The 26,946-nt window shown below is 38.0% G+C and overlaps 2 protein-coding genes across 10 annotated transcripts in view; one reads left to right on the top strand and one right to left on the bottom strand.

The window, feature by feature from the left end:
- Positions 1–14,160, bottom strand: part of znf644a (zinc finger protein 644a) — a 16,457-nt gene extending 2,297 nt beyond the window's left edge. The window contains exons 1-4 of one of the 2 annotated variants that reach the window (XM_076976255.1): positions 14,058–14,160; positions 2,452–5,188; positions 951–1,538; positions 351–476 (exon numbers count right to left, since the gene is read on the bottom strand). In XM_076976255.1, coding sequence (XP_076832370.1) covers positions 351–476; positions 951–1,538; positions 2,452–5,173 — 3,436 coding nt within the window. In that variant the 5' untranslated portion in view covers positions 5,174–5,188; positions 14,058–14,160. Of the gene's footprint in view, positions 1–350; positions 477–950; positions 1,539–2,451; positions 5,189–11,910; positions 12,048–14,057 lie in introns of those variants that run through there. The other variant, XM_076976254.1, reaches the window with a different exon arrangement.
- Positions 11,007–26,946, top strand: hfm1 (helicase for meiosis 1). 8 transcript variants are annotated; one of them, XM_076976253.1, is made up of 39 exons: positions 11,007–11,064; positions 11,629–11,782; positions 14,325–14,437; positions 14,731–14,983; positions 15,218–15,462; positions 15,721–15,762; positions 15,884–15,954; positions 16,057–16,189; positions 16,328–16,479; positions 16,599–16,676; positions 17,663–17,818; positions 17,914–18,114; positions 18,234–18,322; positions 18,397–18,440; positions 18,575–18,676; positions 18,851–18,996; positions 19,396–19,490; positions 19,632–19,765; positions 19,862–19,909; positions 19,984–20,064; positions 20,256–20,347; positions 20,536–20,642; positions 20,724–20,771; positions 20,904–21,001; positions 21,210–21,344; positions 21,591–21,676; positions 21,791–21,874; positions 22,042–22,199; positions 22,301–22,404; positions 22,692–22,895; positions 24,322–24,423; positions 24,508–24,629; positions 24,731–24,813; positions 25,068–25,144; positions 25,430–25,669; positions 25,751–25,808; positions 25,901–25,931; positions 26,287–26,429; positions 26,722–26,945. In XM_076976253.1, the coding sequence occupies exons 3-39, from the start codon at positions 14,386–14,388 to the stop codon at positions 26,783–26,785; spliced, it is 4,158 nt and encodes a 1,385-aa protein (XP_076832368.1). In that variant the 5' UTR covers positions 11,007–11,064; positions 11,629–11,782; positions 14,325–14,385; the 3' UTR covers positions 26,786–26,945. The 8 variants fall into 8 exon arrangements, with proteins under 8 accessions (XP_076832368.1, XP_076832365.1, XP_076832366.1 ...); XM_076976250.1 differs by lacking the exons at positions 11,007–11,064; positions 11,629–11,782 and adding exons at positions 13,369–13,951; positions 14,041–14,142 and having other exon boundaries at positions 21,624–21,676; positions 26,722–26,946; XM_076976248.1 differs by lacking the exons at positions 11,007–11,064; positions 11,629–11,782 and adding exons at positions 13,370–13,564; positions 14,041–14,142.

Below are 26,946 nucleotides of genomic sequence, written 5' to 3'. Positions count from 1 at the left end.
TACCTTAAAGATTAAATGAATATTCTGTTGTTTTTACACCTTATCTATTTTCTATTGCAGCCATAGCATATTACTGTTATTGTTGAATTATATTTCAGACAATAATTTCAATGTGATTGCCTGTATTTAGAAAACGAAGAAAAACCCATGCCCTGAATCACACAAGGGTTCACATTTGATGAAATTACTTTATTGAAAAAGCCTAAATAATTTATCATAAAACATGAAAAAGTTGCTGCCTATTTAAGTGGCTTATTGTCACCTGCCGTCACCCAGAGGACAAGGACAACACATTCTCTTTTTCATCCATAACCTCTGACCTGCACCTGTCAGTATACTGTTGTTCTTACTTGTTCCTTCCAAAAGTGCATTTCTTTGTCGCCGTGCATATGCCCTCAAATGATTGGAGAGGCTAACTCCGCTGTGGAAAGTTGTGTTACAGTGAACACAAACTTTTCTGTTCAGTTCACTTTTCTCTGAAAGAGAAAAAAAGGTTATCAGTTAGAACTTCCAGTCATTGAACAGAAAAACTTCAAAGTATTAATAAATAAATGAATAGAGTACTGTGCTGTCTGTTCGACCAACTGCAGCAGTCTACTTCAAATACATGTTGGCGTATGTTGGCGCTAATGGCTTTTCAATCAAGAACACCCATTCAATTGTGTATAGATTTCAATTTAAAACCAACAGCCTACTACTGATCAATTTAACAACTCAAACTGGATGTTAATTTGGTAAAATATATTTATGTTCAGCAGTAACTATTGAATCAATTTCCTTTACTGATTATTTGTAAACTTGTCCATAATATTGCTAAAACATTTTTCCATTTATTAAGACAATGAAAATTATAAATCGACATTCTGCACCATGAACAAACAGATATGGATCACATCGATCTCTGTTGAAAGAAACACAGTATATAAAAAAAGAAAAATTAACCAAAATACCTGATATCGAGTTTGGCAGTGTTTTAAAATGTAGTGGCGAAACGCGTTCCTTAACTGGAGACAGAAGAAGGGCCTTTCTCGCCGTCTGGGGGGGGCTTTTGACCTTCACCTCCTCGTGAGCTCTCCTCTTCTTCAGAATTCCTATGAGATCACTCGATGGGGATTCCTTCATTCCATCTTTAGTCTCTGTCTTTGTCTTTTCCTCCTCTGCCTGAGCGGAAACATGTCCTTGTCGTTTGCCTCCTTGTCCAAAGCGTTGCACTTTGGCAGTAGAGAAAATGAGACCGTTGCTTAATCTAAAAGGATATAAAGTATTCGAGGCACGACACTTCTTCTCAAGAGCCTGTAATTTCAGCTGGAACTGCTTCTTATCACGCATCAGTTCTTTCAGTATAATTACAGGTGATTTGGTGGTCGATGAAGAACATGCTTTTCCTAGGCGCTTCAGATGACCCCGAACATGATTCGACAGCCCAGTTCTGGTGTCGAACCACTCCCTACACAGTGGACAGGTAAGTTCTGCTGGCTGCTCTGCCTGTTCTTCTGACGACGGCTCCAACAGCTGCTCGGGTTGAGGCGAGTCCTCCTCTGTTGCAATGAAAAACAAAGTGACAATCATTTTGCAAGATGCACATTAGTAATGAAAACTTCAAATACACCTAGATGGGCAATACTCTGTTGGGATTTTGTAATGCCATAACAGGGTAAATACTGGGCAATTATCGTGATGATCCCGCTGTTGAAGATGGTAGAAGATGGTAAGAAATGTCTTTGGTTGTGAATTATAATCTATGGTCTTTGAAGGTGTGTTTCTATGACCAAATACAGGTTATGATTATCTTCTGGATATGTCTGATATTTTGCTTAAAAATCGTAGTGTTTCGATGATTCACATCAAAAAGCAACCAAGAAAGAGCAGCTTGGATTTACACACAACCCATGTGCCTACTGCAAATAAACCATGGCATAACAAAACAAAAAGGAAGCATGTGGCACTCCATTAGGACATTGTTGGAATTGTGCAAAAATAAAAAGAAAAAATTAGTGACATATGGGTCTAAAGCAGACCTATTGTAATTTTCCTAAAATTGCAGGTTTACTTTCAGAAAAAAAAACTATTGGACAGTTTGTTTTTCACTGCATGTTAGCGAGAATTTGATTGCGATTTCAACTGTAGCAGCTCTTATAATTTAACGACATGCAACAAACATATCAGACCACCGAAATCACACAGTGCAAAACCAATCTATTAATACGGAATAATTTAAGAGAACAGTTGCTAATCTAATTTGGAATCAACAGTGAATTAACTTAACCTAAAACATAAAAAACTTCATACAGTTTAGTCATTTTACAGTTCCCCAAGGCCCACAGCAATATGAATTTGATATAGCATTAATTTCAACATGGGACAAGAAGTGTTCTAAAATGGTACCATTCAATATAAATTTCATGAGTCTTGCACTTCAGAGAAGATGATATGAGAGAACTGAAAGGTCACCTGCTTTAACTTGAGGCACTGCAACCATCCTGCGTCGAATAGGAGGCACTTTATCTTGGCAAGCCACCTGAGCCACCGACACGGCATGACGTGCATTATAGCTCAGACCCACCCTGTGTAAATGCCCTCTAATATGGTTGGAGAGACCTACCCCCGACTCAAACAGAGCGGGGCAGTACGGGCAAGACTTTAGATCTGCCTCAAAGTCTGCATGGGCCCCATGGTTCACTGTTGAATTTGACTCAGAGGTGTCACCACATACTTCTGTTTCCATATATTCCTCTTTGATCGAAAACATTTGTGGGGAATCTGGATCTTGGTCTAAATGACCAATCGAGGCACGTGGACTTCCCTTTGTAGGAGCTGAACGTTTGCTTAAAAATTGGCTGTTGATATATAGACCATCGTTAACTTCAGGTGTAGTAAGCTGTGAACTAGAGTTATGGGTAGAATTGTGTACAAAACCGTCCTCATTATTCACTTCCTTATACATTTCAATCATATCCTTTTTCTTAAAAATTTGCCTACATTTAGGAAAGTCAATTAGAATATGTTGGCCTTGCATGTTATGGAATGGAGTGGACATTTTCCTTTTGGAAGGGGATTTCTTTAAAGCCGACTTCCCTAATGGTGAACGTTCATAGTTGGAGCTTGATTTTTCTATCTGGGCAAAGTCATCATTACAGCTTGTGAGCCCTTCACATGACCGACCATTTCCATCCGATTTCAGAGCAGTAAGCGAGCTCTCCTCCTTCATTGAGAACAGGTCCCTCTTGGTCTTGGACAGGGATGCTGTACGATCTTTCCCAGACACTGTGGTTTCCGGATCGAGGGAATCATCACCACGGTCATTCCCAAGGTCTGGACATTTCGCTTTTATGGTGACTTTATCAGACTTCTGATTAGACTTGCTTTCTGAGCCATTGTGTTCATTATGCCTTTTTCGAGACAAGAGTGTTTTAATCGATTTGTCAAGTCTGGATTCATTTTTACGCAATTTATCATTTGTTGTATCTTTTTGTTTAGCTTTGTCCATCTGTAATAGCCTCTGTGTTTGATCAGAAACTGAGCTTTCTTTTTTCCTAGAGTTCACAGATAAGAGATGTTCTGGTTCCTTCTCCGTTGATTGTGAACCTGCACTGGGCAATCTGCAGAAAGAGGAAGACTGTTTAGTTGGGGACCTATTTTCATTACTTTCCAAACTGTGCAAATCTTCTGAATCCCCACCAAAAATCTGTTGATGCAATCGCTCAACATGACTCCTAAGGATGTTTTTGTTTTTCGTTTTAAAGGGACAAACTTTACAGGAGAATAAGGCTGGACACGAAGTTGCTGAATTTATATCTGATGCATCGTTTTCTTCCTCTAATCCATCTTGCTTTCCTATTATCAGATACTGAGCATCACTTACACAATGTTCACAAAGCATATGACCTTTCAGCTCAGTTTCATTCATTGCCACATAATTACACTTTTCGCAGTGATAGTACCTCTTGTCCTTCTCATGGGTTTTTGCATGCTGCACAAAGGTGTTGGGGCAGTTCGTTCCAAAAGTGCACTGTGGGCACTGAAACCTCGCATCTTTGCCCTCATCTGTAAGTTTATCAGTTCCCTTAATTTCTTCTACACATTTCTTTCTCTTACTCTGGTGAATAGTGATGTGTTTTAAAAGGGAGTTGTGATCAAAAAAGGCCCTTCCACACTCTTTGCATATGAATGGCTTTTGATGTGGAGCATTTGAACGATTTTTCATGTGCCTTCGTGAATGAGATTTATCTTTAAATTTGCTATTGCTGGGAAAAAACATAGGCTCCTCCTCTGAACCAGAGTCTGTTGATAGATTTTCTTTGACAAACCCAAGCTTTTGACTTTTTCTATTTTTCGCTGGTTTAGGGAAAAAGTGTTTGAAGGCCACTGTAGTTCCATTTGAGTATGGCAGGTTTTTTGCTGAATGTGCTCCAGGTTGTTTCCACTGCGGATCTCCCTTGTTGACACCACCATTGTCCGTTTGGGTTCCATCACCCAGGTGATCATTTTTTGAATCTAAATTCAAATCTGTGTAGAGATCTTCTGAGGGATCTACCATTACAACCATGTCCATTTTACGCTTCCTCTTTCTATGGCTGATAGATGGAGAAACTGTCGGAATTTTTTCTTCCGTTTCAGAACGATCATGATCATCCAGCAGGAACTTCATGAACTCTCTCTGTGGATTCCAGCTAAGATCACTTCCATCATCATAGCTATCTAATGAATTTTCAGGAGATTCTGCATCAAAGCCCCAAATACCACGATGTTCAACATCTTCAGCAGTTAACATCTGTCTTATTGTCATTTCTCTGTCTTTCCTAAGTGGATCATTTTCCTCAAACTGGATGTTAGTTGTGACAGTAGAGTTTTGTGCATGCAATGATTTAGGCAAGAATCCTGGAACATTCTTGGAAATGTCCAGTAGAATTTCATCCGATATATTGGGTGAAGTTGATCCATTGACATAAGCAGCTTTGGCTGGCCCATCAGCACAGATAGAGTCAATAAAACTAACATGCGTCAGGAGATCTGCTTGGTCACTGTTGGGGGTCACGTTCTCACGTGAGCACTGCATTGGATCCAAAGCAGTTTCTCCAGGAGAGAAGGTTTGGTTGCTCATTACATTGTCTGAGATTTCTGACACGGAGTTGTCATTTTCTTCTTTCTTGGTACTCTCCTTCAAAGCAGACATGCCTCAGGACTGTTTCTGAGAGATGAAAAAATTGAATAAAATACAGAATGTAATTAATTATTGAAACTTTTGTCAAATTCTGATTAACAGTTATTAAACAGTACTAAAGTATTCTTCCAGTAAATATGAAGCAATATCTGTGAGATGTCCCATTAGCCATTTAGGACTGTGCAATTAGTATTCCAAAATAATATTTAAAGCTACATAAAATATTGTCCTGTAACTGTAAACTGAATAAAAAGAAATGCAAAACTTAAACATTTAAAAATGCAGTTTATATAGGTTTTTTTTTAAGGATTTCTCATGCGATGCTGAAGGTTTTATATGAAGTGGTTCTATTTTTTAAGCTAAGGTACACTCTTATATAAAACTGATCTTTTTCAGAGGAGGACATGCTGATCATAATTGTACTGGTTACAGACCATTTAATACTGTTTCATTAGGTTTACTCCTGGAAACTTCCAGAATGTATCAAAATGCTACCATGTGCCAAAACAGCTTCATATTGCAGCTGAGATGTGCGTCAGAACACATTATTCCAAAAAAGGCCCCATGATGTGATTTGTTTAGCAAATATTATTTTTACTAATATTATGCTTGTTGGATCATTTAAAATTGTGATAAATCAAAACTCATCTGCAATGTCTAATGTTGGTAATATTGACACACACACACACACACACACACACACACACACACACACACACACACACACACACACAGTAGTTTACATGAGTTCAACAGCATGCTTGCACAATGCAGCTTTCTGCATGTTTATGTTGTTATACTTCAACATGTGCAAATGATAAGCTAGAAGCTGTAAATTGACTGGGGTGCCATTACATATTTTCTACATGTATGACAAAGCACTGATATATTCAATAATATTTAATATATTTCTTTCAGCTAACATCACAGAACACTTAGTTCAAAGTAAACAACAAACAACAGGTTGCTTCCTGCTTCTTTCATAGACAAACTATGACAGAAGTAGTTTGGGAAAAATAGGATGACAATTTCACTGTCGTAAAATCATTATTTAAGACATGGACATTCAATGCAATCATTGTGAGGCAAAGTTATCGTTACACTTAAAAACCTCTTTAAAAAATCTTAGCATGCTAACTAAATAAAGTTTCTGTGCTGTAGTGCTGCATGTTTGGGTAACCTGCCTAATTACCAGGGTGGCCATCGGTTATTTGCCTTTTTAGAAAATTATTCAAGTTACTAGAATGTAGCCAATGTTAGCAGCACTGTCAAGCAGACTGTTTGGATATCTGTGTTGGTTAGTGCATGCATTTGACTTTTTATTTAATAATGTCATATACAAAACATTGAGACTTGTATATACATTTTGTAATAGGGCTGAACGATTAATCGTTTTTTAATCAAAATCGCGATTTGTATGGACGCGATTTTCCAATCGCAAGAGCTGCGATTTGAATGAGCCGATAGCCTGCAAGTAGGACCAGGGAAAAATCAACCCAACAACCAAAAAAATAAAAATAACTCGCGACGGCCTGCTGTTGACCAATCAGAAGCCGCTAGTCGTGCACGTCCCTAAGGCAGAAACCGAAAGTTAAAAACAAGCAGCACTGCGCTCGATGTTAACCTTTTATCTGAGCAACCGTGCGAGGCCCAAAGTCCAGTGGACGAGTTGGTACCAAAGAAAAATGGCACATCGTGTGTGTGGGTGCATTTTGGTTTCAGGAAAACTGACATTGGCCAAAAACAGGTGTGTGGAGTATTAAAATTGGTCAGGTAAATGTTCCTTCCCCTGTTTTCGAGGGGTGTTTCTTTATACTACCATATATCGTTTCCACAACACTGCAAAGAATGTGTATTCCGCCGCTCGCGCAGCGTGGCGCGAGATGTGCGAAATCGCGCGCTACGGTCACTTGCGAAAGTATTAACCTAGCTTTACGCGATAACGACAGATAATCTGGTCGAGCCAAACCGCTGAACTTCACCAAAGCCTCACTGGTCACTTCATAAATTTCATTTTGAATTGAAAAACATTTTGAATTAAAGAGCCGTTGTCTACAGATGTCGTACTTTCCTCTTGACCATACGGGAGAGAACATTGTGAATGGATTAAAAGACGCGTTGGCCAACTGTGCATAACCACAGATAATGCATCTAACATGATAAAGGCAGCCGAAATAAACGAGTGCACCAGGCTACAGTGTTTTGGGCACAGACTCCATTTTGCGATCGGTAAGTGTCACATTTAATAAAGATCTCTCTCTCTTTAAAATAACGATCTCTATGCAATCTTGACTATGCTGTAAAGACAAAAAGAATGTTAGTTTACTCCGAAAAAATGTCTTAATATGTGTTTTATCATTTAGGTCTGTCCAGTAATGAATTAAAGCTGTTACACTTTGATAAATGTGATTTGAAGATATTATATATATATATATATATTAGGCTGGGTATCGATTCAAATTCCAAGAATCGATCCGATTCCGATTCTGAAGATTAAGAATTGATTTATTTCGATTTAATCGATTCGATCCGATTAGATCCAATTCGGGGTTTAGTGTTATTAAAAATGTATTTATTTGAGCTGTTTCCTGACTATGTACAGAAGCAACATGTTAAAACTAGTATTATATCAATATTAATCAGCAAATAGTTACTGGTAGTTACTGATGGCTGGAAGACTGGTGAAAAGGGTATTCATAAATCTACCTTCAAGAAAGGTAATCCAGGACAATAAACAGAGGACATCTTTGAGGTGTCTATATCTGCAACAGTGGACTCTTACTGGGACACTAACCAGTGCATTATTATTATGATTGAAATAATTAAGAAGTCACCCAAAAGCTGTTGCTACCAAATGCATTTTTATTTTAAAAGTGCTCACACTTAATAAACTGAAAGTATAAAATGTAAACGTGTATTTTTCTTTAAAGTGAGAATATAAGAACAGAACTCTCACGTTACGGTTCCCGACCCCTCCCTGTTGGGCGTGTGTTAACGTTGTCTGCGTCTACTCGTCTGCGTCTGTGGATCTCCGTGGGTGCGGGTGCGTCTTGTGATAATCCTCACCTGTGGCTCGTCTCGTCATCACGTGGGGTTTGTGTGGTTTGTCTACTTAATGTGCGTTCGCGCAGCGTCCTGTGCTCGTTGTTTGAGTCACACATGTTCTATGTAAACGTGTTTTATGTGCGCTGTCTGCTCTTCGGTAAATGTAATAAACGTAACGATTTGGAAAGTGCAAAGGATTCTGTCTCGTCCATCGCCTTGCGCCCAACGTTACAAGAGCATTTTTAACTTTTTTAAACTGTAAAAACACTGGGTAAACTGTCAGTGACATGGACTAACTGTAAATAGTCACTGACACTGGATAAACTGTCCTTCTGTTTTTAGATTGCCGTTTGACTATCGTTGTTACCGTCACTGTCCGACGCCATGTTGTTTTACAGTTAGTTAGACCGAGCACGCCTGCGTGAATTCAGTGACGAGGCGGGGTAAAAGTTCACAAAAAAATTGATCTTTGGACATACGAATCGATTATCAGATCATCATATGCGAATCGATTCTGAATCGGAAAATCGATTTTTTCAACACAGGCCTAATATATATATATATATATATATATATATATATATATATATAGTAACATAATACAGGAAGATGATAAATCCATCTATATGAAATAAAATATTTTTCAAATAATTTTTCCCCCTTAACTACTATTTTTCAGAAAATGCACTTAAAGATGACAGAGTTGACCGAGGAGTTGGTGTTTGTAAGAAGCTGGTGGGACATTGCTCTGCCAGCTGGAAGAAGTCGGCTCTGACAGCAGCTCAGAAAGAATTCAACCTTCCTGAACATTCACTAATTACTAGTCAGTTACCGATGTTGCAGTTAAACCTTTATGTCAATTTGTCATTTATTTTGTTGTTCTTTAAAGGTATTGAGTTTTAAAAATAAAACTGATAACTGCATTTAATCCGACAACCCTGGGAATATTTTTTATGTAGAAGTTTATACTTATATTTGATAGATATTTGTAACAGGTTTAGGATTTAATGGATTAAAAATAATCGCAATTTAAATCGCAATATTCTGTGGAAAAATCGCAATTAGATATTTTGCCCAAATCATGCAGCCCTATTTTGTAAAGGTGCTAAAATGTTTCAACCAACATCCATGATGGTCTTTTTATTTAAATTTTCATTTTACATTTCATGTTTTTCTCTTCTTGTCAGTTAGTGTAAACACTAAGGGATGGTTTAACAAACCAAAATAAGTCCTAAACATAAACTAAAAATAAATTAGCCTAAATGATTAATCACGACTGATGCTAAAATTAAATCCAAGAACATATTTAATGCATGTCTAGAAACCTGGTTCCAAGTTGTCAGTTAAACTTTTATTTTTGGTGGGAGATGGATTGCTGTTATGCAATTTCTATGTTGTTCTATGTAGGAGCTGTGTTTAGCACTTTTGATAGAATACACGTAGGTTACTAATTGGAACATTATTCTTTATCGATCAAGGAAATTAATCCCATTCCCAACAACTAATAAGCTAAGCAAACATGCTTGTTTTTTGTTAAAACAAAACTTTTGTTTAGTTATGCCTTCCATGAGGCTTGTGCAAAATTTTCCTTCTACTCACTTTTTATCATGTAAAATAACCAAAATGCAATGAAATGATGTCCTGCTTTTGAGATTTATACGATTTACATATAAATAACTCTGAAATTACATTGGCAACAAGAGTAAAATAGTAGGCCTACTTGCCAAACTTGTAACAATACTTGTAATAGTAAAAGTATTTACCAAACACTTATGCAGAGTGACTAATATATGTGTATATTTCACATAATACTGGTGTAGCATCTTGCTCTCCTTGCTTTACCAGTTTGTTGACCCTATTTATCAGGTTTTAATAATTGTTTCTGCATTAAATCACTTATGACCTATCAGTGCTATTTTGGAGAGTTTACTTAAGTCAAAATATGTATTTTTTAATTAAACTTGCATTTACATGTACATTTCATGGTACAGTTACATTTATTTGCAAAATACAGTTATGTAAATGTTGTTGATATTGCATTACACTATTGAAGATGCAATATCAAATCTAGATGCTCAGCTAGTAATTCTCATGCCAATGTCGGAAATACAATTAACTACAAATAAATAAAAATTCAACTGCTAATATAAAAATAATAAGCAACTGTTATATCACTGAATGGCTTAATCCTACTAACACTAAACTATATCTACTGTTCTGAATCCTACTAACACTAAACTATATCTACTATTCTTAATCCTACTAACACTAAACTATATCTACTATTCTTAATCCTATTAACACTAAACTATATCAACTGTTTTTAATCCTACTAACACTAAACTATATCTACTGTTCTTAATCCTACTAACACTAAACTAGGCTATATCTACTGTTCTTAATCCTACTAACACTAAACTTTATCTACTGTTCTGAACGTTGAACAGTCGTACTGACAAAAAGTGATATAGGCCTACATTACAGAATTCAAAACCCAGCACATAACAGACAACTCTGCATTAACATTTGCTTGACTATATTACAGCTTTTGCCAGGTGAATTTATTTTCAAGCAATTTACCTACGAGAGAGGCATCAATCAGTAGTCAGCAAATGAATAACACTTAATAAAATTTCTAATTTGAAGCCAAATTCTGTTCTGTTCTATTCGAGTAATAGTGTGAACATATTTAGATGTACATATAGACTTTTTTTAAACAAAACCTAAAGAGAATTTGCCAAAGTGCTAAACATTTCTAGCCACCTAGCACAGAGGTCTGATTTTTTTACAGCTTGGCTATATACCTGAGATTACGACACTTTAGGAACTGATTTTTCCTTTGACTGATCAAGTTACAGGTAGGCTGGGAATGTCTTTGTTACATTAAATTACCTCCAAGTGTGATGTAGTTCTACAAAACATCTATGTGTAAGAACCCAATCAAGGAATAAAATGTACATTTCAAGTTTTGATCAAACACTTGCTTATAACAAGGAACCTACACTTCTAGTTTTGTTATGGCTACTACTGACATATTTATACAAATATTCTACAATGAAATCCGATTATAACCATGAATGACTTTGTGATTTAACTAGCTAGCTGGTTATTTGCAATATGACATAAAAGATTTAAGCAGTACGCTAGATAAGAAAACACAATGTGTGCTTTTGTCTTGGATAATGTAAATTACTGATGCACAAGAGAAAAAAGTTATAGTTCAATGATATAAATCACTCGCACCTACGAGTTCACAAACTTAATCCAAGTAGTCAAACAGATTACAGACACTGAACTTTAACATGGATTTAGCTATTCGTCGTTACCAAATCACTATCAGTCGTATGTCTTGTTGATTAAGTCCTGTTTGCATTTGTAGAAATGCTAGCTACCAAATTCTCATCAAGCATTCTGTCCTGCAGGCTATTCCATTTGAAACCGTGCAGTTTCCTAATGGGCATCCGTCTTTAAAGGCCCGATAGGTAAATTCTTCCAAAGGTTTCCAGCATCACTGACATCTCAGCCCTGCTCACCCTGCTGCTAACGCACGTTACAGGGGGACCAAGTGTTAGCAAGGTAGGTAGCAATCATTGCCCATTATGCTCTACATCAAGCTTAAGAACACAGCCACCCATTGCAAAATCAAAAAGAAAGTGGAATTATTTTACCCTGAAAACATATCATGCAGACATTGTTTGCCATACCTTTCTGTTGCCGAAACTGAGAACAATAATACTGAAGCGAAATCATTTCATTTTTACTCGCTCAAACCTTCCATCCATTGCGAAGCCGCCATATTTGCGCGATGGTCTATGGATGAGACCACTACACCTTCTTGAGGGGACACAGAAAGATGTGCCTGTATAAAATAACAGGTTCAACATTTTGACGTAATAAATAATAATTTAGCAGTTATAACATAATAACTTTCACTTGTCTGATCCCTTAATCTTACTATATATTGTTAAATATTACAGTTTCGGTCAAGAAAGTAAATAGTTTCACCCAAAGATAAAGTGGAATAGTCCAAATAGGTGGCATCAAGCACACAAGCCGAAAGCCAGAACACGACTAGTGGCTATTAGGAAAGAGGAGACAAAGCGGCGTTTATGTATTTTCTTCAGAAATAAAAACCTATTAATATCTAAAGTATAAGTGATCGGTTGATTGTGCGCTAACGTATCGAAAAAAACACACCAGAAAACGATAACTTTTGGTTTTAGCTACCGTTTGGTAGCTCGATAATGAAAATTATTCGCCCCTCTCCATAGAACCTTGGTGACAAGAGTGCCATCAAACCGATTTAAGTTAGTTAATCTAGCCACTCATTCTAGTCCAAGAGTGCCATCAAACCGACTTAAGTTAGTTAATCTAGCCACTCATTCTAGTCCAAGAGTGCCATCAAACCGACTTTAGTTAGTTAATCTAGCCACTCATTCTAGTCCAAGAGTGCCATCAAACCGATTTAAGTCAGTTAATCTAGCCACTCATTCTAGTCCAAGAGTGCCATCAAACCGACTTAGTTTAGTTAATCTAGCCAGTCATTCTAGTCCTAGTCCAAGAGTGCCATCAAACCGATTTAAATTAGTTAATCTAGCCAGTCATTCTAGTCCCAAGAGTACCATCAAACCGACCTAAGTTAGTTAATCTAGCCAGTAATTCTAGTCCTAGTCCAAGAGTACCATCAAACCGATTAAAGTTAGTTAATCTAGCCAGTCATTCTAGTCCAAGAGTACCATCAAACCGACTTAAGTTAGTTAATCTAGCCAGTCATTCTAGTCCTAGTCCAAGAGTACCATCAAACCTGCTCTTGGACCAGCTGCCCCTATATCTACAACCCAGCTGAAGCAGGACATGTTCTCTGCTGTGGGCAGATTGCTTGATGCATTTCAACAGATGGAAAATGAGTTAGGTGTAATATTACAAGCCCATGCAAATAAGATAAGCAGCTAGCTAGATATTGTAGCCTGTTACTCTGGCCAGTGCAGGTTTGCTGGCTGGGTATCTACTAATGCCCTCTGGCCAGTGCAGGTTTGCTGGCTGGGTATCTACTAATGCCCTCTGGCCAGTGCAGGTTTGCTGCCTGGGTATCTACTAATGCCCTCTGGCCAGTGCAGGTTCGCTGCCTGGGTATCTACTAATGCCCTCTGGCCAGTGCAGGTTCGCTGCCTGGGTATCTACTAATGCCCTCTGGCCAGTGCAGGTTCGCTGCCTGGGTATCTACTAATGCCCTCTGGCCAGTGCAGGTTCGCTGCCTGGGTATCTACTAATGCCCCTAGACAGCGATCTGCCCGCGTTATCCGCGAGACGTTCGCACGAGATCGCGTCGCGAGACGAAGCTAATAGCTAACTAGTCAGGTATCTGAATATCCTGCGGAGTATTTACTAGTTACCCGATAATTTATCGACAAGGATCTCCCTGTCATAATATAACATTTAAACATTTTATTACATTAATAGTTAGTTTTCTTCTTGCGAGGGTAGTTAATAGTTAAATGACCGCTACTGCTGTTTCAGGTGAATTCCTGCTATCGCCGTTTGAGGTTGGAAAGTTAGGCTAGCTAGCTAAGCTATCATTAGTGCAAACCGAAATTACAGTAGCTATTAACGTTAGCTAAGCTAATCATATAGCTAGATTTGGACATATGGCCATTTGAAAGGTATTCATAAAAAGACATAGTACTAGCTATAAAATATTCAGAGTGTGGTTAAAGTGTCCAACTCGATTGTCCTGTGGTAAATTAGGTAAGCTAGCTAGAAAATTCAGTTTATTTACAATTTACTTTGCCTAACTACATCTTTGATGTTTATCTGGTTCTACCTCGATGTGTCAGATTATAGATGATGTTACCAGGTTGATCCCAGATGTCAGAGTCTGAAGAATTCACTTTATCCCTTGACAGTCTGTTTTTTGACAGACCAATGGTTCATAAAGTGTGAGAAGATTACATTACACTTTATATAATTTAGCAGGCTATATTAACATGATATATTAAGCTTCCTAATTTAAAAGGGCAACTCTTGTCTCCAAATGTATAATTTTATACATTTATACCTATATCTTGACTGCAAGAAAAAAATTAATGAAAATTAATGTCTTTTGATTCTGAATGTTTAGGAAACCATTATGCCAGAATCAAAGTGCCTGGCAGCTGGATGCTGCTCTAGAGGTTTCAGAAATGCCAACAGCTCAGGATATACAGAAAGACGCCGAATGCCTCTCTAAAACTGGCAAGGCACACTTTTATAATCTACACCTTTTGTTTATAAATGAGTGAATGGAGGATTTTTACATTAACCAATTAGAAAAAAGAAACTGCTGACAAGTGACGTTTTGAATTTTATTAATTATTGTAACAAATTATTGTTAATATATTAATTATTGTAAAGTCTTTTTTGAATTGTGTATGAAGCATTTCCACTCTCATATTTAGAATGGTGCTTTAGCGTGCAGCTACTATTGACTTAAATGCTTAAGATAATGTCTTTATTAAAGAAAAAAACACCTCACCTTGTTCACAAAGGTTACTCTCAGAAGGCAAAGACGTTTTTGCCACCTTTCCGCCGACCCAATATCTGTTCAGGGGAATGTGTCCTCCTGTCAGACGAAGCAGGAGGCCAGAAGACATTTGGTGCATGGGCACCTGAAACACCTTCAGACAGGCTCCACACTGCTGACAGTAATAATCAAGTCTACACCAGCACACTGCAAAATTTAGATCATCTTGTGGAAACCAAATCTTTTCATTCTCCCTCCAGCCCTCGCTTCAAGACTCGGTACACCTAATATAATGGACTGTATATATTGTGTATATGTACACATTACAATGTGTTCTGTTGTTTATTGCAACGTGCAAAATATTTAGCAAAACGTGCAAAATATTTCATTTTGACAGAGAATAACATTGTACACTTTGCCTGTTCTAAAGCAGACTTGATGTATTTATCATTAATCTAAATAGTACTGGGAATTGTCTTTGGATTTATTTATTTTTAATCTTGACCCTTTAGGTTGTTCAAGGCTCCTGCGATGAAGAGCTCAGTGAGCAACAGTGTCTCCATTCCAACAAAACCCCACCACAGCTGCAGTCGTGTTGCCATGGCAACCCAGCATCCACCTACAGCGCTTGCTGTTGCTACCTGTGGACCCTTTAGGGAAGCAGGCCAGATGAAGGAATGCAGCCCGCCACAACAACAGTGTGACTCTGGTGGGGAACAAACCCTCCCTCTCACTCCCAAGACTCTTCAGATTCAAGGTATTATGGAATTGCATTACCTATTGCTACTTTAGCACACTGGCTGTTGAGTATACTGTGTGCTATATGTTTCTGTCAGTTTTTATTATTTCCATTTAACCATAATGGCTTAATTAAGAAAGACTACTGTCCTTACCTCCAATGCACTCCAATGTGAACATATTGAAAAGATTATGTAAATACAGTACATGCGATAACTATCTGAAATGAACAAGAATAAACAAGAGTGTGATATTTGTTTTCCTACTCTCATTTCAGGGTCACCGTGTCCAGGGATTCTACGTTCTGTCTCTGAAATCCGTATCCTCACAAAATTAGTGAGAGACCCAGTTCCCCACCCAGTTCCCCACCCAGTTCCCCCAGATACAGTTGTGTTCATTTTGCCTAGTTTGAAATGATATCCTTAATGATAATTGCCTAGCTGCTAAATTTAGAAGTGTCTTCAGAGATTTCCCCTACTTCAACTATGTGCAGTCCAAAGCATTGGATGATGTAAGTGTCAATCATTCAATTCAATTCTGCTGAATTAAGTGAATTAATAGTGTACTGCTTTTATTTTTATGAACATGTATAACAATTATCACTGTGTTTAAGATTCTGTACACTAGCAAGAACTTTGTTGCCTGTGCGCCCACTGGCTCTGGAAAAACTGTGCTCTTCGAGTTAGCTGTAATTCGACTGCTTATGGAGACCACAGAGCCTTGGAACAGTGTCAGAGCTGTGTATAGTAGGTCACAGTTCACAATTGTCTTATGTTATTTGGTGTCTTCTATATTTGAACTTTATTTTGAAGGGTTAAGTATGTTTCCCCAGAGATCGTGTGCGTTGCCCTAGTTACATTATCACTTTGTAATTCTGTTTTCAGTGGCACCAATTAAAGCCCTTTGCAGTCAGCAATATGAAAACTGGAAGGAGAAATTTGGGCCCCTAGGACTAAACTGCAAGGAACTGACAGGTGACACTGAGATAGAGGATTTCTTTGAAATCCAGGATGCTCATCTTATTATGACAACACCAGTAAGTTATTACCAATTTTTTTAATTTATGCTCTAAATAAATTCAGAATTAAACAGAACTACAGTATAAAGTGAAACACAGAGTCATGTTTTTTTAATGACACATACCCCCATTCACAGGAAAAGTGGGACAGTATGACAAGGAAATGGAGGGATAACTGTTTGTTACAATCAGTCCAACTCTTCCTCATTGATGAGGTTTTTATTATTTTTACCGTATTACTACTCTTTTAATATATGTATTTTCTCGACTATAGAGCACACCTCAATATAAGCCGCATCTACAAAATAAAAATAAAAAAAAGGAAAATGTTGTACAAGCCACACCGGGCTAAAAGCTGCATATGTCTACTGAACTGAATACATTTAACTGAACTGATCAGTTTCTGAACGGTGCCTGTAGCATTTCACGTGCGACTGATTTGATTAGGTAACACACACACACACACACACACACACACACACTCTGTGTGTCTATTTGATCAGATTTGGCTTTCAGCCAGTGTTGTGCCGAATTCCGACTCCCCTCGTTTATCCGCACATTAAGCTACAGATTATATTGTTGATTTACATTTCTATGCTTAAATAAGAGCAAGACTTTAATTATCCATCACAGCAAATGGCATTATCTATGACCAAAGCCAAACTGGCTCAATAGTGTTAATTATTTTAGATAAAATACACACTGGCTATACGAAGTTCACCTCTGACCACATGACTTTGCAGTATTACAGCAGTATTATGTCTAAATATCTAGTTAGGACAAAACTAGAGTGCTCAATGAACTAAGTTATAATTACTGTAACTCGAATATCATCTGTAGCGTTTTTATGCGTGTGCAAACGAGGGGAGTCGGAATTCGGCACAACACATGATAGCTTAAATAAAATTCTTTGTCGTGCCTGCTGCTTGCATGTGCTAAATGACATTGAGCACTTTCTTCTTTGATTTACAACTGTCACCTACCACCTGATTAACGTTCTGCTCCGCCCCTGACGGGTGAAGAAACATCTACAGAAATGCCGCACCTCATTATAAGCTGCATGGTACAAAGTGTGGGGGGGGGGAAAGTAGTGGCTTATAGTCCGGAAAATACTGTATTTTTTTATTTTATTATTGTGGCAGTGAGTCTGCATCATTTCTGTGTTTTGTTGCCTTGAGCCCACTCTTGATGTGCGCTGTAGGTACACGTGGTGAAGGACTTCACTCGTGGAGCTACTCTGGAGGTGGTGGTCAGCAGAATGAAAGCCATACACTCCAACTGCTCGGCTGAAACGCCAGACTCTAAGACCCGGGCCAGATTTGTAGCAGTCTCTGCCACCATCCCCAACATTTGTGATGTTAGTATATTCAAGAATTATTCAAATACATTTTACTGGAATATTTTACTGGGGTCTGGGTAGTACATTTGACTAAGTTTCTTTTCTGTCTAAAGATATCTGACTGGCTGTCAGACGATGTGGGACCAGCCACTTGTCTGGAGATGGATGAGAGTTACAGGCCTGTGAAACTGAGGAAAGTGGTGCTGGGATTCCCCTGTGGAACCAATCAGAATGAATTCAAATTTGACCTCTCTCTCAATTACAAAATGGCCAGCATCATTCAGACCTATTCTGACCACAAACCAACACTGGTGGTAACTGGGATTTTTTGCTTTCTTTGCAGTTTCAGTAGATTTCTTCCTTGCTTTTATTGTTGTTTTTATTTATTTTTTTAACTGTATTTTATTTATTAATTTATTTTTTAACTTTACAGTTTTGCTCCACTAGGAAAGGGGTTCAGCAGTCTGCTGCAGTGCTGGCCAAAGATGCCAGATTCATTATGAATATTGATCACAAGCAACGGTGTGTTCCTATTCTGAAAACTGTTTGTTTGTGAACATATTGTTGTGAACATGACTCACAGTATTGATTCACAGGTTGATGAAATATGCCACCTGTCTTTTTGATTCAAAACTCAGAGGTTGGTACATCTTTTTTACATACTTTGTTAAAAACTGGGTGAATAGTATTAGTAAAAGAGAGACTCTTGACTGAAAAAGATGTGTGAGCTCTTGTGAACTGATTTGTTGTTTTGTCTGTTATGCGACCATTAAGATCTAATTATCTGTGGTGTGGGATATCATCATGCTGGTGTCAGTGTGTCAGACAGGAAGTTGGTTGAAGATGCATTCACTGTCGGTGACTTGCCTGTCCTCTGTGAGTGCTGCTTTCATATTCATGCAAAAAACATCATATGTGATTCCAGTGACATTTTGCTATTTTTTTTCCACGATTAATCTCTTTATTTTCTCTTATTTTCTGTGTTTGCACATAATCCTTTTTTATGTAAAATACAGAATGGTTTTAAAAATGTGTTATCAATTGAATCAGTTACCACCAGCACTTTGGCAATGGGTGTGAACCTGCCGGCTCACCTGGTGGTGATCAAGTCCACGATGCACTATGTGGGTGGGTCATGTGAGGAATACAGTGAGGCTGACTTGTTACAAATGATTGGTCGAGCAGGCAGACCACAGGTATGGAACTAAATCTCAGGACACATTTCAGGTATTTCTGAACTAAACTGCAAGACATAAAGTTTGGTGTACTGAGCAAAATCCCTGGGCACACTTAACTAAATGTTTTGACCCTGATCAGGTAGCATTAAATAACAGTCATGAAACTGGTGTGTGATACTAAACTAAGCCTTACGACACACAGTACATAGTATTGAAGTAATCCCCAGGACACTGGATGTGTAATACTGAGGACAGACCATGTGCTGTTGAACAGAATTACAAGATGCAAGTCTGCCTATAATGTTTAATGCATTTCACACTAATGTTAATTGTCAGTTAAGTGATATTTTCCATGGACAGAATAGTAATAGATTTTTGGGGTTGACATAGATTAATGTATTTACTTTTACCTTTTAGTTTGATACATCAGCAACTGCTGTGATTATGACCCGGTCTCAAACCAAAGACAAGTACATGCGTTTTTTGAATGGTTCTGAAACCATAGAGAGCAGGTATGGAATTAGTTTATCAGACAAAAATGTCTTAAAATAATCATATCAGTAATAATAATCTTCAAGCAGCTTTAGTTGCTGCAGCTCTGTGCTTGCATTTGGGATCCACAAATTGATGAGCAATTCAATTCTTGTGATTAGCTTGCATACAAATTTGGTGGAACATTTGAATGCTGAGATTTGCCTTCACACAATCTCTGACGTAAACATGGCGTTAGATTGGATTCGATCCACTTTCCTGTATATCAGAGCCCTGAAGAATCCCAAACACTATGGTAAGTATTACCCACACTGCTCTCCACACCACCTGTCAGCGAAGGTGCATTTATTTCAAACTATCCTGCTCTCAAATCGGTTTACATTTGTTTCAGGTTTTCCCCCTGATCTTGACAAACATGGGATCGAAACCAAACTTCAAGGTATCACAAATACTTAAGTTTGTTCTTGTACAATTTCTGGCTCCCCTGACTAAAGACTTGGTATCTTATTTTAGAGCTCTGTCTAAAAAACCTAAACTCGTTGGCCTCCTTTCACTTGATTGTCATGGATGAAGACATAAACATCAAGCCTACAGGTAATAGATGGTACTGTTTATCATTTGTTATCGCATGTATGGACAGTTATCCAGATGAAGCATAAGTGGTTTTTCCTCTAAAATATTGCTTACAGCTAAACTCTATCCAGAAAGTGTTCGTTTATATTTCCAAAGTATTTCCAGAGTGTTTTTATTTTGCTAATCATATGTCCAATCCTGCTCATGCACAGAGAGTGGGAAGCTAATGGCCAGGTACTATGTTGCATTTGATACCATGAAGCAGTTCAGCAAAGTGACAGGTCAGGAGTCCTTATCAGAGTTGGTGAGTGTGAACCACAAAACTAATTTTCCCACAGCACAAGTTGGACTGTTTGATAACACATACAACATTGTCTGTTGTGTACATACGGGGATTCTTCAGGGATTCCAATGTTTGTTCCCTATTGTAAAGTTTTATAAAACATGTTTTTAAAAATTCAGAACATGTACTTTAATATTTGTGTATGTTAGATTGAAATGATATCAGAGGGGAAGGAATTTAGTGACGTGCAGTTGAGAGTCAGTGAGAAGAGGACCCTGAACACTCTGAACAAGGATAAGTACAGAGTCACTATCAGGTCAGGGATATTCACTTCTAGACACTCATTAGAACCTAAACATCTTTGACCATAACTAAATGGTGAACAATAATTTTTAAGGTATCCCATGGAGGGGAAGATCAAAACTAACAACATGAAAGTAAACTGGTATATTTCACTCCTAATCAGTGTTTGTGTAGTCTTTGTTGTCTTTCACAATCAAATCTAGAGTGTTTGTTTATCGTCCCTGTTGTGTTTTGGCACGTGCTACTCTGCTGTCTTATTCCCTCCTCACCACAGCCTGATTCAAGCTCAGCTAGGCTGTATTCCAGTTCAGGAGTTTGGACTGACTCAGGACACTGGGAAGATATTCAGGAATGGAATCCGAGTTAGCAAATGTAAATTGCCTTTTATGAAACTACTATTCTGATGACGTTTGTGTAATTATAAAAAAATGTGTTTTGTATCATTGTCTTTCTATTAAATTAAATTGCATTCTATTAAATTACATTTCTAATGTCAGTGGTATTACTTTGCAAATTTTCATTGTTTATTCTGTGTTTCTACGTGAATGCTTGTTTCAGCAGTGTGTTTTGATTTTTTTAGGCCTGGCAGAGTTTCTCAGTCACCACCCCAAAAAGAATTTCTCAGCTCAGCTCAATTCCTTGTTTTTGGCCAAGTGTTTCAGAGCTAAGCTGTGGGAAAATTCTCCATATGTCTCCAAGCAGCTGGATAAGATCGGTGGGTAGACCACCTAAACCATTTATTATTGGTCATCTAGAAGAGCGTGGTGTTTGTGAGCATGCATACTGGCATAAAGACTATTGTGGAAGTTGCTTTGCATGACTACCAAATAAGCATGACGACCAAACGCTGAAAATGTAAATTGTTGCTTTGTGTGAAAAGGAAGAGGTTTTTTATAATAGATATGGCGGTGATGGAGTTCAACGATGTTTAATTCATTTCATCAAATACATTTTGTTCCAGGGTTGTCCCTGGCAACCGCCATGGTGAATGCAGGATTGACCTCGTTCAACAAGATAGAAGCGACAAATGCCAGGGAACTGGAACTTGTGTGTACTAACCTTGTAGTCTGTAGGCACATGTCTGGTCAAATGCTTGATTTGGTCCTTAAAGAAAGTGTTACCGACTCTTGAGTGAGATCATACATCGGTGTTTGTGTTCAGATCGTGAACAGACATCCTCCATTCGGAAACCAGATCAAAGAAGCTGTCAGCAAACTCCCAAAATATGAAGTTAGTGTGGAACAGGTGATAGGTGTTTTTCATTCTTTTAAATAAGATCTAATCATATAGTTTTGATGGATTATGTCAAAATTAAGACTATGTTCTACCGAATGCTTAATGATGTAGTACTTTATGCTTGCAAGTGTTTTCTAATAATGCAGGAAGTCAAATATTTTCATTTTATTTTTCAGCTTCCAAGACACAGTGACTCAACAGCAGAGATTTTTGTCATGGTCAGTTTGAAAAATTTTGAGCAACTCATGACCAAAAGAACCGCCCCAGACCACCATTATGTTTCACTCATAATTGGGGATTATGACAACAATGTGATCTTCCTGCAGAAGATCCCGTAAGATCCAGATTCATTTGTGTCAAATTTGTTGAAAGGTTTAGTTTGTTGATTGGTTGATTTTAAAGATCAGTGATCAGTCATACTTGATATATGATCAGAGATGCTGTACTGTTGAAGTGTGGGAGCTGGTCAAAAAGGGTTGAGGTTAGGAGAACACCTGAGGGAGATGAGATCAACGTCCACTTGATTAGTTCTGAATTTGGTATGTTAACTTCACTGCCATTCAGTGTCTTATATGTCTAATTTGAGGTTTTTATTTTTGTGAAAATGTCTCAAACTGATTTCCTAAAGTTAGCATTAGTAATGTGGCATAAATATTGTTACTTTGCCTTTACGTCTTAAGATGTATAGCCATTTCTTAGACAGGTTTTCTAAAAAGGAACTGGTATTAGTGTATATCAGATGTCTTTGTCATGTAATGTCAGTGCATTTGTGTGTGTGTGTGTGTGTGTGTGTGTGCGTGTGTGCGTGTGTGTCTGTGTTGTGTAGTGGGACTTGATATCCAGCAGAAATTCAGTGTCTTCTACTCAAAAGCAAAGACGTTTTCATCTGAATCGGTGGATGTGGGAAGCTCAGTGTATGTGCGTGCATCACACAGACCCACCAACACAGTGCTCAATTACCACAGGGTCACACCAAGAGCCCAGGTCACAGCACAGGAAGTTCACTTGAACTACGCTCCACAGGACCGAGGTATGGTGGTCTTTCTAGTTCTTAAAACAGACTTCACTTTTTACTCATATATCAAGGGGTGCAATACCAGTACAAAAAATAAATGGTTTATGAAAGGTTTTTAATAGTTTATTGACTGTTATTAATTGGATTATGAACACCTGAAAAGTATTGAGCACTAATACCAAATAAAGAGAAAAGGACCCGAGACCTATTGTGTGCCAAATTGTGAGTCCACATTTATCTATATGATATATTATAACATAGTACTTTTATCAAATGTGTACTCTTCTACTCTTTGGTTAGGAGTACATTTTATTAACACCTTGTGGATGTATAGTGAGCGATATAGTCCATCACTTGTGGATGTGTAGTGAGCGATATAGCCCATCACTTGTGGATGTATAGTGAGCGATATAGTCCATCACTTGTGGATGTATAGTGAGCGATATAGTCCATCACTTGTGGGTGTGTAGTGAGCGATATAGCCCATCACTTGTGGATGTGTAGTGAGCGATATAGCCCATCACTTGTGGATGTGTAGTGAGCGATATAGCCCATCACTTGTGGATGTATAGTGAGCGATATAGTCCATCACTTGTGGATGTATAGTGAGCCATATAGTCCATCACTTGTGGATGTATAGTGAGCGATATAGCCCATCACTTGTGGATGTGTAGTGAGCGATATAGTCCATCACTTGTGGATGTGTAGTGAGCGATATAGCCCATCACTTGTGGATGTATAGTGAGCGATATAGTCCATCACTTGTGAATGTATAGTGAGCGATATAGCCCATCACTTGTGGATGTGTAGTGAGCGATATAGTCCATCACTTGTGGATGTGTAGTGAGCGATATAGCCCATCACTTGTGGGTGTATAGTGAGCGATATAATCCATCACTTGTGGGTGTGTAGTGAGCGATATAGCCCATCACTTGTGGGTGTGTAGTGAGCGATATAGCCCATCACTTGTGGATGTATAGTGAGCGATATAGCCCATCACTTGTGGATGTATAGTGAGCGATATAGCCCATCACTTGTGGATGTATAGTGAGCGATATAGCCCATCACTTGTGGATGTATAGTGAGCGATATAGCCCATCACTTGTGGATGTGTAGTGAGTGATATAGCCCATCACTTGTGGATAGCCCATTGGTTATCAAGCTCCGCTGTTAGTCTGTTGGTCATCTTAGAAATCCGTGTGTGTCCTGCTTTGCATGTTTAACTAGCTCAACATTTACATACATGCTCTGATGAGCTAATGCTGTATGTCTTGTCAACAGTGGTGCTATCCTGACCACTGATGTATCAAGAACAAATGGCTGTATTTTCCATTTTCAATTAGGAAGAGTGAGCTATTACCTTCAGCATTGATGAAAAGAGACCTTCTGTTTCTTTAGTTTGAATGTGCTGTTAGTGTGTTATGCGTGTGACCTGCATCAGTGTTTCCATCTGACCGAGCTACAGATCAGACTCAGACAGAGAAGGGCAAAAGGCAGTGTAACCACTTCTGTAAAAACAAGGAGCTTTGTGGCCATGATTGCTGTGAGTACTACGGTAACAGTATTGGTAGATTACAATGGAAAGTGTGGAATTAAATTGGACCAACTCAACTCTAACATCCTTTAGGCAAAGTTGGAGTACAGGTGGGGATAACAAGAGAGGCATCTCAGTCCACCTTCTCATCATATCTCAAAGATCTAAAGATAAGGAATGAGAAACTCATAGAGACCCCAGTCAAACGCTTAAAGGTCAGTCAGTGCTTATTTTCACATCACCTGTTTGTCATCTACAGTATTACGTCTGTACAATTTTAATATTGAATCTGTAATGGTATCACGTTTTCTCATAGATGAGAATGAATAATGAACAAGGAAGTGTTAGTATGCAGCAGTTCTCTTACACACCCAAACACTCCCTTCCAGCTCACACCAGGTATCGTAGTGCTGTAGTTAACAAGCGCTGGAGAGAAAGATCACAAAGGCCTTCATTGTTTATTTGTGATTAAAAAATAACCTTATTAAATTAAATCTTATTAATAATGTCCAAAATGTATTATGATGTCTGGAAACCTGAATAGCATCACAAAGATGTTTTAAACATTAATATTGGTGTAGTATTCTTAAGAGTGATATGGTCAATGCTGCTATTTTGGTAAACATTTGAGGAATGTCATTATTACCCTAAAGTGTGACCCACAAAATGGCAGTGAATCGGGGCTTTGTCACACATCAGGATTTGGCATGTGTTGAGTCAGGCTACGATGGTAAGCAATATATTTTCTAATTTGTCATGTATGTGTAACAACAGGAATAGTGTCCCGTTAGCCAACATTAGTTGAACGGGGACAACGCAGTGCCGCTGCATTTTTGTCCACTAGATGGCATCATAGCTCTGAGCATCTGCGTTTTTCAACCGCTCTATATAACTGGACATAAGTGTTGATTCTTCACACACTTCAAAGGAATTTTATATACAGTAAAATGTAATTTATATTAAATTAAAGAAATTATTAAAATAGCTTGTGAACTAACCCATGCATCCGTTTCAGATGTTTTTGTAAGAAGAGAAGCGACAGAGAGACAAATAAGCAGAATTCCTGCCAATCACAGCAGAGCTCAGGCCATCGGGTCAGGCCCAAACAACAGTCGCAGTGACTTTGGGCCTGACGCTCTCAGTGTGACCTTTGACCTTGCACTGGATGACTGGGATGATTTTGATGACAGTCACTTGGTTCTTGCTAGTGAGGTTTCATGCCCGGAGAACTGGAATGACTGTTCTAAACAAACAGGTGTTAAATTTACTTTAAAAAACATTTTCAACAGGTCAATAGTAAAGCATTTGCATATTAATTATTCTGTTTATTTTTCAGATTGCCTGACTTCAGTTCTCTCTACCCAGACAGAGCCTAAATCTACTTTGCCGGCCAGGTCAGGCATTTAATCTTTTTGGCTTCTTATGAAAGTTTCAAAGTGTGTCATTTTAGCCGATAAATTAATGTACTTTTGACATTTAATTACAGGATTGTACCTGCTGCTACAGAATCGTGGAGAGTGAGTTTCACTAATTCAGACTCTTAAGATGGCCACCGTATTTCAGAATTTGGTGTTTTACCAGAAGCAACTTCTTTAACTCATGATTTAACATTTAACTTTAACTCTTCAGAAAATGAAGCTCAATGTCACAGTAGTTCATAATAGATTAGGTTAGAGAGAATAATTAACCATGTCATTGTTCTGTCCTTCCAGAACTTCGACTTAATACCCCTGCCTAAACATTACATTTTAAAGACATAGAAATGTTCCCCTACAAACACACAAAAATATTCCTGATGCTGTCGAGTAATATTATATATATATATATATATATATATATATATATATATATATTGTGGCATTTTTTTAACAGGGAGCATTTCCAGAAATATCTGCAGCTTCACTGAAATATCCAGCCCAAAGAAAACATGATGAAAAAAATATGTCGTTGCAAAGCCGATTTAATTTTTTCTCAAAGGAAGATTCAGCAAAAGAAGAACACAAAGGCTTTGTCAGGTACTCGGAGGAATCATCACACAGTGGCCCGTTGTAGTAAAGGGTGTTAACAGCAGGGCTTAATTTGAGCCGGATCCTGCCGGAACAGGATCCGGGAACTCTTTCATTTTTAAGCATGCGTTCCGGGAACTCTGCCTCGATCCGGCAAAATATTATACCGCCAGTGTAACAATTTACACTTGCGTTCCGGCAACGTTTGATTTACAAATTAAGCCCTGGTTAACAGTATAGTGTATATGTGTGTAACTGTACAATAAAGAACTTAATGGCTAATAATGTATTTTTTTTACAGGGATCAAATGGAACAGAATAATGAGGTTGATTTGTTTATGGGTATTTTTGATGGGATTTTCTAGATTGTCTTGGATTTGTTATTAAGTATTTATCCGTTGATGTTTTATATTAAATACTTTATATTTATTCCATTCTATGTTTAGAAAAATGTTTGTTATTTAAGGACAAAGACATATTCTTTTCTTAAAATATGTTGTACAAGGTATATTTTCCCTAATAATAA

This window comes from Brachyhypopomus gauderio, chromosome 16 (genome assembly GCF_052324685.1).
Source record: "Brachyhypopomus gauderio isolate BG-103 chromosome 16, BGAUD_0.2, whole genome shotgun sequence".
Taxonomy (NCBI): domain Eukaryota; kingdom Metazoa; phylum Chordata; class Actinopteri; order Gymnotiformes; family Hypopomidae; genus Brachyhypopomus; species Brachyhypopomus gauderio.
This window is presented reverse-complemented; position numbering and strand designations above follow the sequence as displayed.

Coding starts and splice junctions, on each gene's coding strand:
- hfm1 (XM_076976248.1), top strand. CDS start 14,072: ATGTCAGAGTCTGAAGAATTCACTTTATCCCTTGACAGTCTGTTTTTT. Junction 15,463..15,720: donor CAAGACTCTTCAGATTCAAG/GTATTATGGAAT, acceptor CTCTCATTTCAG/GGTCACCGTGTCCAGGGATT. Junction 22,896..24,321: donor CTACGCTCCACAGGACCGAG/GTATGGTGGTCT, acceptor GACCTGCATCAG/TGTTTCCATCTGACCGAGCT.